The sequence below is a fragment of the Lagenorhynchus albirostris genome, chromosome 4 (assembly GCF_949774975.1).
Source record: "Lagenorhynchus albirostris chromosome 4, mLagAlb1.1, whole genome shotgun sequence".
In the NCBI taxonomy this organism is placed as follows: Eukaryota; Metazoa; Chordata; class Mammalia; order Artiodactyla; family Delphinidae; genus Lagenorhynchus; species Lagenorhynchus albirostris.
Window position 1 is genome coordinate 8,581,424 of NC_083098.1, and position 12,597 is coordinate 8,594,020.

The 12,597-nt window shown below is 42.6% G+C and overlaps 1 protein-coding gene across 2 annotated transcripts in view; it reads right to left on the minus strand.

Moving 5' to 3' along the window:
• The window catches only part of FAM13A (family with sequence similarity 13 member A), a 335,740-nt gene that overhangs the window by 36,641 nt on the left and 286,502 nt on the right, over window positions 1-12,597 (minus strand). For both annotated transcript variants that reach the window (XM_060147573.1, XM_060147574.1), the window contains 3 exons: window positions 9,706-9,782; window positions 9,284-9,326; window positions 204-351 (listed from right to left, as the gene is read on the minus strand). In XM_060147573.1, coding sequence (XP_060003556.1) covers window positions 204-351; window positions 9,284-9,326; window positions 9,706-9,782 — 268 coding nt within the window. The remainder of the gene's footprint in view (window positions 1-203; window positions 352-9,283; window positions 9,327-9,705; window positions 9,783-12,597) is intronic.

Consider the following 12,597-nt stretch of genomic DNA (forward strand, 5'->3'; position numbering starts at 1 on the left):
TTTCATAGATTGCAGTTACTCTTGGCAACACTGAACGTGACACATTCCTATGTCAGGGGAAGGATTTTCAGTCATTTAGAAATGTGGTTTACTTCTGCACACACAGCTCTCGCTCTCACCCACACATCCAACATGCTTCTCCTTTCTGCTAATTTACATATGCTTTTCCACTATTAAATCATCCAAACAGCAGACGACCTTACCTTCCCAGCTCTTCTCATCGCACAATGCAGTCAGGTCCAGCTCCGGCGCTCCGGAGACAAAGCTCTCTTGCTGGTCATCAGCATTTGGAGTCCTCTGCAGCTTGCTGTCAGGTAGGCTGGGACGCTCCTGGATCTTCATGGTGGGGTCCTGCAATAACAGCACAATGTCCCCAAATCTTTACTGCTCATCAAAACCCCCACACGTCCGCAGCAATTCCACTCCTGCTGGGTGAAACCTCCCAAGCCACAGCTGCCGATGTCCCCGGCACGGAAACCGAAATCATAGGTTGATGCCCCCTGGATGCTAGCTGGCCACTTGCATGCAAAAAGCGACCATCCGTCTGCGCTCCTTTAACTTTGCTTCTGGAAGAAAGACAAGATGCTTTCTGCGGCTGCTCTTCCTGATAACTGCTGGCAGCTGACAGTCTGGATGATTACTGACTGGGGCCAGGAAGGAGGGAAAAGGAGTTTGTGTTTCCTTAAAGGAGGACGGCTCTCCAGACTGTAAACGAAAACCCAAAACTCAGCTAGTGCCGTCGCCAAGGCTGCAGCAGCAACATGGTGTCTTCTGCGCGCAGACTTCCTGGCCCCTTAGGTAAACAGTGCTGCAGGGCCAGGAGCGGAGGCTGCGTACACGTGTGCTCTCCTGCTGGCCCTGCAGGCTGAGATCCATTACGCGGGGCTAGCTGCACATTCCCAGATTTCCTGTGGTTGTTTTTGCCTCGAGTGTGAGGAGAACAGACTATTTATGGAGGAGCTCTGGGTATGCACTGTTGTGCAAATTCAGACAGCAAGGGGGTCTGGTGTCGCAGCTAGCAGCTAAGCGGTAAGGAATACACATTCTGGAAATGAGCCAACATTACACAGGGAGCACGACTTTTTTTTTGGTAAGTAAAAAGGCAGGAGCTGGCAAGTCAGAGATGCATAATTTATACCTTACAAATATGTAACTGTGGCTTGTTTCCTTGGTTTTGTTTATCGGTGGCACGCACACCAGGCTAGGATGTCTGGGGGATGGGAAAACTCTCCCCCAAAGGCTGCTCTTTTAACTAAGTGATTTTATGTTTAAAACACTGCATTGAAATTCAGTCTTTTTCACCTTGTCCTTTGGCATCGGGTAAAACCCAACCACTGCCATACTCTCCTCTCTCATAAAATTATAAATAAAAGTGTTGCCTCAAAATACAATTCTCAAGTAGCACAGATCTGTACAAAAGATTTTCTTTGAGAATAACTGGAAATTTATTTTAGCAAATATACCATCATTAAATTAAAAAAAACAAACATCTGGAAATCATAAATGATTCTGTTAATGTATGAGAAATATTCTGATGCTTAAAATAAAGCAGCACTAAGACTTCCACCTCCTTTTTATAGCTATTCACCCTACTTTGATATCACCAGGGGAATAGATAGGGCTTTTACTACTATATTTCCATGAAATGAAGCATTCTCTTTACATTTGGGATAACATGAAATATCACCAATCAGTTCATGATAAGCTACTGAAAGATGCAAATGCTAAGTAAATCTGGGGCTTTAAGACACTTTAAACATTCTGCTTGTCTATTGTAGGGAAAAAAACACACACATTATGCATTTATGTCACAAAAATCATTTGTTCCCTGAGCTGAATCCTAAGTAGACAGAGCTGAATGACCCAATCTGGTGCTCAGCTTTTTAAAAGTTACAGCATCAGTTAGTCACCTATCGTGTGTGTGTGTGTGTGTGTGTGTGTGTGTCTGTGTGTGTGTGTGTGTGTGTGTGTGCGCCCGCGCCCGCGCGCGCACGCGCGCATGCGTGTTAGAACCTCATACAGCAAATAAACATTCTGTCAATAAAGATCTCTAATAACTGTTACACTTAGAGACAGATAAAAGGGAAGAACATGAGATGTGATTCCATGTGGTAAGTACGGCACTTTCTTCACGAGGAACATCTTTGAAGCCACTGACCAGCAGAGGAGCAGACATGAGTTTTCCCTCCGGGCAGACCTGGGATTGAAGTGTGACTGACGTTTAGCAGCTCGGTGCCCTAGCTGAGCCATTTCGCTCCTCTGAGCCTCCATTTCCTAATCTATAAAACGGCACTGAAAACACTAACCTGGCAAGGTTCCTTTGAAGATCTGAGAGAAGGTATGAAAGGCCTCTAGCACGGTGCCTGGAGCAGGGCCACACAAATGGAAGCGATCCCTCTTTCTATTATTATTAGGCACCATAGGAAGATGAGTGAAATATTGCTACATCTCGAGATGCTCAAGAGAGGAGTGGGAGAGGAGGCATATAAACTGCAATTCAAGGTGCAACATGCTACGACAGGGCGGGGCAGAGTCTTGGACGCATTATGAAAAATGATTAGAGAAGAGAGCCACTTGCGTTCCCATCATGGATCAACAACAGCGTCTGGGGGCTGTGTGGGCCAGAGAGCACTTCATACAGACAGGCGGGCAGGAGTGGGGGACAGCGACCACGGAGACGAGAGGCTTGGGTGCCGGTCCTTAGCACACGTGACGAGGGGGTCGGACGAGCGGCTGGGCTGCCAGACGCCCTGCCTACTGGGCTAAGTTTGGATTTGAGCCTGTGGTAGATAATGGAAAGTCACTGAAGGATTTACAAAACTGACTCATCCTGGAGAAACGTGCGTTTTCCAGGCTGATGTCTCAGGCACGGGAATGCACGCTGCTGGGAAGACCCGCAGTCCTCAAGCCGGGCTCACAGGCAGCCGGCACCCCCCGCTACACCAGTCACCGGCTCTGCTCCCCCTGGTCCCTGTGTCCCCTCAGGGCACTCAAGAGTCCTGCAGTGCTTGACAGGACATGTATAAAATCCCCCAGTTCCGCAAACACACAAGCTAATTGAAAACGTGTACTTTTTATGATTGCCACATCCAAATTAGCACCAACCGCAAAGTGAGAAAATCAAAATTAGAAAATTCTTCCTTAGTTTTTTCCTCCGGAACGTATGGGTTTACTCACTCCTTCAACAACCGTGGGTTGGTGCACCCACTCTGTGCCGGGCTCTGTGTGAGACACGCAGCTATGCTCAGGGAAGCTCTGGAAACTCGATTTTGGTGTGAGGCCACGGCAGTCTACCTTGTGAATTGGTGAGCTGCCCTTCACGGTGTTCAAGTCAAGTCTGGGCGTTAGAAATGCAGGAGAGGGAGCGATTACCACCCTGGGTAGGGTGTTGGGATAGACAACCTTGATAGGACTCTATTATTCTGACAAAGAGAATCAGGTCAAAATTGTACTAGTTTATTCAATTATAAGAATATATATCCCATATTATATACATATAACAGGGCTGTCTATGATATGTCAGGTGCTAGAGATACAAAGAGAAAATTTAGTTACTCATTCATCTAAGAAATAATTTTTGAGGGCCTTCCACGGGCTTGACAGTTTTTTAGATGTTGGAGAAATTTCAGTGGCCCAAGTCAAGTCTCTGTCCTAATAAATCTTAAAGAAGGGGACAGCTAATAAAGAAAAAAAAGAAGTCAGGTAGTGCTATGGACATGGAGAAAACAAAGCAGGGTAAGGAGGATGATGGAGGTACGGGCCACGGCCTGCGGTTTTCTTGGGTGGCCAGGGACAGTCTTTCCAGTAAGGTGACGTGTGAGCAGAGACACGAAGGAGATGCTCTTCTGTGGGAAGAGCATTCCAGGAAGAAGGAAAGCAAGTGCAAAGGCCCTGAGGCACGGTCATCTTGCACGTGTTGAGGAACAGCAAAGAGGTCACTGTATCTGGAGTCAAGCAGAGGCCAGTCAGGGCCATCAGTTATGCGTGCTTAGGACGTGCACTGTACCATCTGCAACGGGGTGTCATTCACACCGCAGACCTGTATTAACTCACATGAGCTTCTGGGCCCCCCGGCTGATCTGCACGGCAAGGGAGGGATGCGTCCTACGCAAACCCACGAGAGCTCACACAGCCACGGACACACTGGGCAGGGCTCACTCACCGGCACATCCGCCCACGCGCTGCTGCGCTGCTGTGCTCCGAGCGGTCCCCGGGGCTGCTCGTTCACTTGCCTGCTGCATCTTTAGGCCTGATTCCCAGTTTCTGATCTCAGAACCAGACACAGTCACCTTGCCTATGGTTGCAGGGTGGGCTGCTGGTGTGGTCCCAGGGTTTACAGGCACGTGGAGCTCAGGATACTGCTCGGAGGCTACACAGGCTCTATAGCAAAACACTAGCAAGAACCTACCCGTCCTTCAAACGTCTGTCAGGCTCGTCTGGGTGAGGCACCTCACCAGGTTGCTTCCCACTCTCTAACAGTGCTTATTGCAGAGTATCGTGCCTGTCTACTTGCTTGTCTGTTTCTCCGGCTAGATCATTACTGTTAAAATGTCAAGGACATTCTTAAATACCAAAATATTTTTGGTTTCAACTTTTGTTGTTTACACAGATTGTATCTTCAGTTAAATCAGGGTAAATACATTCATTTCACACTTATCAACTCAGAGATCCTTGTGCTGTGATGTCACACGCTAAACCCTTGTCCAAAATGTGGCACCATACGAAAACATGCTAAATATTCATGTCATGAAATAAACTGAGGGACTGGCTCTTTGGAGAGACAATAGGGTATGTGAGATATGGGTTTTAGAGTAAGAGACTGGAGTTCAAATACAGGTGACCAGGTGCAAGATCTCCAATGAGTAAACTTCTTTGTACTTGAGATTCTTTTTCTCTCATACAGAAACAAAACTTCATAAAGTTGTGACGATTAAGTGAAAAACATGTAGCATAAAAACAGCCAGCCCGTAATAACTGTAGAAGAAATGCTAATTCCATCTATACGCTACCTCCCCTTCCCATTCATTCATTGGGCAAGTGTTTATTGAACAGGTACTATGTGCTAGGTACTGGAATTAAAGGGATTAACAAGATAGGGGATTTGGTGTGGAAGGGATTCACTGATCACATAAGTGCCAAGTCACATGCATGTTATAAAAGAAAACCACAGGGTGCTAGGGAACAAATAAGAGAGAGCTCATTTTGCCTGGGGCCGCACGTGACATTTCACATTCAGGGAAAGGAACCATTAACTATTAGTCCATCCACCTGATCCCTGTTAGGACTTGTCCCTGTCTGGCTGGGCCCGGCTTTTTCTCTCCTGACTTTATTGATCCGGCTCTTGCCCTGGCATCAAATCGCTGGTGAATTTTTGTTCTACCCCTTCTCCCTCCCTACCCAGGATTTGGATAAGCAGCAGTAACTACTAGCTCACCAGAGCGGGACAGGACAGTATCAGTGCCCTGCACAAGGCAGTGTGCACAGGAAGGAACCACACAGAGTTAACAGAAGGGCCACATGGAAGCATAAACATTTACTGCTTGGCTTGACAATAAAGGAAAATGAACATAACAAATTCCCCCAATTCATCTGAATCGTGAAGCTTCTGTAGCCTTTCGAGACTGGATGGAATTGGAAAGGAATCTATACAAATACAGCTTTTATCTTTTTTCTGGTTCTGATATTAAAGCCAGTAACAAATCCTAAAGCTTCCATGAGATACAGCGAAACTGAAATAACAGAGTCATCCGTTTCATAAACACTCGTAGACAGGGATATTTCAGAAGTTATCTCAAACCTTCTCAGGGCAAATAAAAGCCTGCACTTAAGCTCTTGTGACAATTAATATTAATTCTTACGCTTGATTAGAAAGTCTGATCTTCTCTCCCCATTTTTTTTTTTTTTGGAAGCAGGATAAGAAAAAGGGAAATAGTCTTTTGTTTATTATGAATGTCCTGTTTGTTATCAAAGGTATGCTTCTAAGCTCTTTTAAAACAGTAGGCTTAGAAAGCATAAAGAATGTAAAAATATCTTGAAAGAATTTAACACTTCATCAACCGTAAACTTCTGACTACAAGGACCTCTTCCAGGTAATGTAATACCCATCCATGTACTTAATAATTTTTACATGTTTTGCTTTCTTCACAAAAAGATTAAGAATAAGGTTGTAATTTTACTAGTCTGGATTTTAGACGGAAGCCTAAAATATTTGCACAACAGAAAATAACTTACTGAACGGAATCAAATTGAAGCGTAAGGTATACACTCCACTGTAAACTGAACTCTGAAAATGTTTCAGTGTTGTCTTTCAGAATCTAGAAATTGCTAGTTTGAAGGACAACCTCTCTCCTGGATACTTCCAGTTGTCAAATGAGTTTAAAAACAAACAGAACAAAGTCTTTGAACTCCACATGCTCAGGGAACAGGGGGCTTCAGCTCTTGCACATGTTATCCTATTTCATCCACAGCCCAACGGTATTTTATTAAAATGTCAGCCTTTCCAAAGCTTAGCTGAAGAAATCATACTTAAATCTTTGACATTTTGAAGGGACTCTTAACATTTTTCCCCGTCGCCAATGTGTCACTAGACGAATTTTAATGCAAACCACATTAAGAAATTCAGATGACCTAGAAATGGATGACTCTCATTGACCAGCCGAGATCTCAGCAGACTCTGTTTTTGGATAAGTTGTATCATTAAAAGAAAGTAAAAAGACATGCAACGAAGTATAGGCCCATGTTTACTCTTCAACGCATGCCTTCAAACAAAAACACACTTAGGGCTGCAAAATGATTATTTAAAACATGCAGTCACAGCTGTGCAGGCATTTGCCTTTGAGCAGCAGACTCTGAGCCAGCCCCTCTCTGCCTGTGTATCCCTCGGAGGACCATCTGTGACGGTGAAGGTTAGTGTTCCTCGTTCTGATGAAAATACCAGTGAAACAAGACCAAGCACCTTTCTCCAACACCTGTCATCTGCCGTGTTATCATATATGAATCTGGGCGTTTATAAGGAAAAATGTCAAGGGCAATATTAATGAGGACAAAATCTGCCTTAAGGGAAAATGAAATCGGAAACATCATCATATCCATTCACAGTGGGCATGTAAATTCTAGCATCTCAATCTGATGCTCTAGGAGACTTGGAAAAAGTAACAAACAGAATTTTACTAGGGGCAACCAACCTCTAGACTTCCTTTCCATCTCTGAGATTTAGGAATTCGTGCGATATTCTCAGAAAACCAGATTAACTATTTGGGTTGTATAAGTTCTAGAAAGTGCTCCATATATTAAAAAGTAGGAAATTATGATAGACTGTAGACAAGGGAAAGAGGTTTAGAAATGGAAGACAGATCTTTTCACAGTCCTTCATTAGTAATAAAATACATTTCTTTCAGTGAAGGAGACACATGCCGTCACAAGTCGAAACACAATCCTAATCTTGTGGAGTGATGTCTTTTTTCCCTCCTTTGGTGCAGTTGTGAAAGAAAGATGACACAGAGAGCTCAGTCTGGATTTTAACTCACTGCCTAATTTTATCTCCTAGCTGAAATTACCATGATTACAATGACTATTACTAGTGAGTGCTTCAGGAGTGCCAACAGTGGGCTAGGTGCTGATTGGTAAATGCACATGCACGACACAAGTAAGAATAGATCCTGGCCCATGGAAGAAAGACTTGAGATTCCTTCCCCATGATGCATCCTCTGCTGTGGGAGCTGTCCACAAAAACACCAAGGTAAACGGAGTTCAGCACCCATTTTGTTTGGGTGCCACTTGGAATTTATGAGTTAGTTACGTAGTTCATCCACAAAGGCCGCTCTCTACCCTTTTATCTCCTAAAGGATACAGGCATAAAAGGGAATAACTGAGAAGAACTCTCTAGGAGGCTGGTAAAGCCATTTTCTTTAAAATGAGGTTCAGTGGCATGATGAGTAGGTGCTTGCTGTGAGCAGAGGAAGAGAGCAGAGAGAGGAGGAAACAGAAGGAAACTAAAACAACACTATCATGGGGATGCTGGGCTCTGAAAAAAGGTGACTAGAGACAAGGAAAGAAGGGCTGCTTGTTGCCTGGGTCTCAAGGAAGGAAGCATAAATGAGTTGGAAATAAGAGATGAAAGCAACGGCTCAGAATCTGTCAAGTCAAAAAGCAGCAGCCTTCGTCTGGCTGGTTAGTGAAGGAGTGCACGTGAGAAACTGCACAGAGGAGATACGAGGCGTCTAGGACACGGCGGAGGCGGGCTGTCAGGTGGCCATTCATTTCTAGCAATTTTATGCCAAATTTTACGTGAGTGGGCATTTTTCTAAGAAGGGGGTCCATAGCTTTTGAATTCTTCATTTGCTAGACTGGAAAGCTTTATGGAGGTAGGAACTGCAGCTGTTATTAAATCCCAGCTCCTAGCACATCGCCTGCACATAGTAGGACTCAATATATATTACTGAATAAATCCATCAGTGGGTTAGGTTAGTGTATAAGAAAGATGAACAATCACTGGGTTAGAGGGCAAGTTCTATGTATAATTAATATATCAAGAGTCAGAATCCAAGAACAGGTTGAGAAACGCTTTAACTCTTGCCAAAAAGAAAGCTGATTAATAAGACTGAAGGTGCAGCTGGAAGCATTTGGAAGTACTGGATTACATACACATGCATGAATGAAAAATGAGGCTCAGAACACTGAATGGAAGCCAGCGTCGGGAGCAAAGGAAACCAAATACTTGGGTCAGCAAGGCTATGCCCCCAGAGGACAACAGGGAAGCCAGGAAGGTCACCAGAACTTTAAGATCTAGACCACAGAAGGGAGTGAGATATTTTTTCTCTGTTGTCTACTTAAAACAAGACACAAAACTCAGAAAATGAATTGGATTTAATAACTTGAACTGATTTTATGTTAATCTGAAAATTAATGAGATCATCTCTTTGACACATCCACTACAATTCACTATTTATTTTAATCACTTAAAAACTGCATGAGATCATGGAAAATAAAACTAGTAGCTTTGGTATTTGTTTTGTCTTATGTTATGGAAAACCTAAGGAGTAATCTCCATGCTATTAAAGTTTATCCTCACAAGCAAAATGAAAGAATTTCAAAAGCAAAAGAGGGGAGTTCTTCTGATTTCTCAAGGAATCTTCATGTCTTGGCATTTGTCTTTCTCACCAATCACAATCCCGTCACTGAATGTCATCACCCCTTATTGATAAGCTAATAATACTTCACACTAACTCTCAACAATGTAGGGACAGACCTGTCACAGTCACAATCTTACTTGTTAGCTACTCACCTCAGAATGCTGGGTCTGTCTGCAGTCCTTTTCATTTTCTTTGCTACAAACAAAATATCGTAAGATGTCATTCTGTTTTATAACAATGCTTTTCATTCATTGAAATTATGATCTCATTTATTTTAGAAGCTCAGTAGCTCTAAATAAAATTCTTATGAAATTCAAACACAAAACAAAAACATTAATCAAAACGAAACAAAACTAGAAACAACACAAAACAGGAATATGGTTATCTGCCTTTAACAGCACCACGGTAGATTTTTCCATTTAAACATTTTCCTCGCTATAAAATACTGTTGGTAAACATATAGTCCTTTAATTCTACTCCTTTTAGTTCTTACAATGCACACTGAATTAAATGAAAAAAAAAAAAGTCTATTCACATTCTTATAAACAGTGTAAGGAGAAAACTCTAAAATTACCTTCCATCAGATGTCAGTTCAACATCATCAGGTCCAATCCTTTCAGGAGATGGTGTGGGATTGAGACTTTCCATATTCTGTAACAAAACGAACCGTTTGTTGCCCAGTAGGAATGGTAAGACGTATGCAACAACAGACCCTCCTTTCTTTAAAATAGAAACATCGGATAACAAGCAGATATTACTTCTAGTCATCAGAGTCCTATCTTTAAAATTATGACAGTTTATTAGACACTGCTGGCATAAAATTATATGCTGAACTTTACCATTCCATTAACAAAGATATCTGATAGCAGCACAGAAATGGTCACTGTGGTCTATAACGTTCTTGTTAGTTATTATCCACATTTTATAGCTAAGCATAAACAAAACCCAGACTCCCAGAATACCAGGGTGGCATTAGAGCTAGACTTGAGGAATCTGACCTCCAATGTGATCAGAAGCCAATGTAACATTCATTGTCTATTTAACATCTTTTCAGTCTATATTGACAATATGATCTGGGGTAATAGGTAGCTTGTATCTAAGCTATAAAATAGCCATAAAAAGACATGGAGTTAACTTGAGAACCTTTCTTTCTGTGATATTTAATGTTAATCTTTATATTAGCCAAGATGGACAAAAAATATAAACACGAAACTTACTTCAAATAGCGTGTATTTCAGGCTGACCAAGAGGGCTTAATGCTTTATCAGGAGGTATATTTGTAAGGTTTTCTAACTGCCTCTGTAAAAACGGCCAACAGTTTCTAAATACAACTCGGGTGACTGAGCACAAAGTAAGCCGTCCCCAGGCAGGAAGATTACAAATATGCAAACAGGAGCTCGTTTACATTCGGGAGACCCAAATACAGAGCTGCCTTGGAGATCTGGAACTGAATTTCGTTGAAGTCAAAGATTCATATCTGCATTAAGAGACCATTAAGCGCAATCCATGTATTCTGTGTTATCAAAATAAAGAACACACAGCGAAGCAACATGTATGCATCTACATGTTTATAATCTCTCCTTATGAAAAGCCCGTTGGAAAGTATATCTGATTAAGGTTCACAATGATCCCATGAAATTGACATATACAAAAATCTTCACAAAATAAGACTGGATAACTCATCGTTGGCTTGGTAAATATTTTCCATTTATGGTGGTGTGGCCAACCTGTCTGGAATTCTTAAAGTTTAAAACCCTAGGCTCGGGACTTCCCTGGTGGTGCAGTGGTTAAGAATCCGCCTGCCAGTGCAGGGGACACGGGTTCGATCCCTGGTCCAGGAAGATCCCACGTGCTGCGGAGCAACTAAGCCCATGTGCCACAACTACTGAGCCTGCGCACCACAGCTACTGAAGCCCGCGTGCCTAGAGCCTGTGCTCCACAACAAGAGAATCCATCGTGATGAGAAGCCCGCGCACCGCAATGGAGAGTAGCCCCCGCTCGCCGCAACTAGAGAAAGCCCGCACATAGCAACAAAGACCCAACGCAGCCACAAAAAACAAACAAAAACCCTAGGCTCCATCAAGAATAAAAACAAAGGGAGACAGCATCCCATAATAGCTATAATGGTGGCTTTGGAGCCAGGACGTTTCAGTTGGAATCTTAGCTCCACCATTTACCAACTGTAAGACCCTACCTGACTCTCAGTTTCCTCATCTGGAAAAGGGGGAGGGCAACAATAAACATAGGGTGGTCATAGGATTAAATGAGATAATACACGTAAAGCATTAAAATAATACCTTGTACTTTTAATGAATAGTAGCTGTTGTTGTTGATGTTATTATGACTTCTAAAACTGTGAAATCTCCAAGGAAATATTTTGCTTCTATTTACCCACAGTTAAGATGATGTTCTAGGAACTAGTAAGACAGTGATTGTGTCTGCCATTACTGCACACCAATTTACATGTTTAGATAATTTACACAGTTAGATAATTTTAGAATGGATCTGAGAAATAAAAAAAAAGAATTATAACCATATCCAATTATACTTACATTTTTATACCTCTAAAGTTTGAGTTAGAAGAGGCCTCTCTACAATGGCTCTCACGAAGCCAAAGTGTAGCTGCTCTTATTACCTGAATGTGATCTTCCTCATAAAGAGGGATCTATGACAAAGAATCTTTGTTCTCACTGGTAATCTTCAATAGATTATCAAAATCTTTAGTGTAAGATCTAGTGCAATAGCATTAGGTTTTCCTGATGCTCTGAAACATGAATTCCTAGGGGAAGCACAACCCTCTACCTTCAGATCACTTTAAAACACTATCAATGAAATACATTTATAATTACAGTAAATACAAATGACTATTTCAGCAGAAATAAAAACCTTCAGGGCTTCCCTGGTGGCACAGTGGTTGAGAGTCCGCCTGCCGATGCAGGGGACACGGGTTCGTGCCCCGGTCTGGTAAGATCCCACATGCCGTGGAGTGGCTGGGCCCGTGAGCCATGGCCGCTGAGCCCGCGCGTCCGGAGCCTGTGCTCCGCAACGGGAGAGGCCACAACAGTGAGAGGCCCGCGTACCGCAAAAAAGGAAAAAAAAAAAAACCAACAAAACCTTCAGGTTAAGGCTAAGAAATATTCAGAAAGAAGGAAGAAAAAATAAACCATAATATTATCTAAATTTAAAGATACTTCAGTTAGAAAAATGTTAGAAGACTGATTTTTTCCCAAAACAGAAAGAACCAAGATTTAAGCAATACAGGTTTTGAGAATTATAGAAAAGAGATAGCTATGTTTTACAATAAAAAGCTCTGAGAAAAGCAGGTGTGAAATGTGAGAAATTTTAGCTGATTTCCAGGGTTAAAACAAGCAGTAACTTCAACTCCCTCGCCCCCCACCCCCGCCACTTTTTAAAAAATGTTTGATCTGTGTGTTTTATACCTCTCCAAGGACCTGAGTTTTTAATA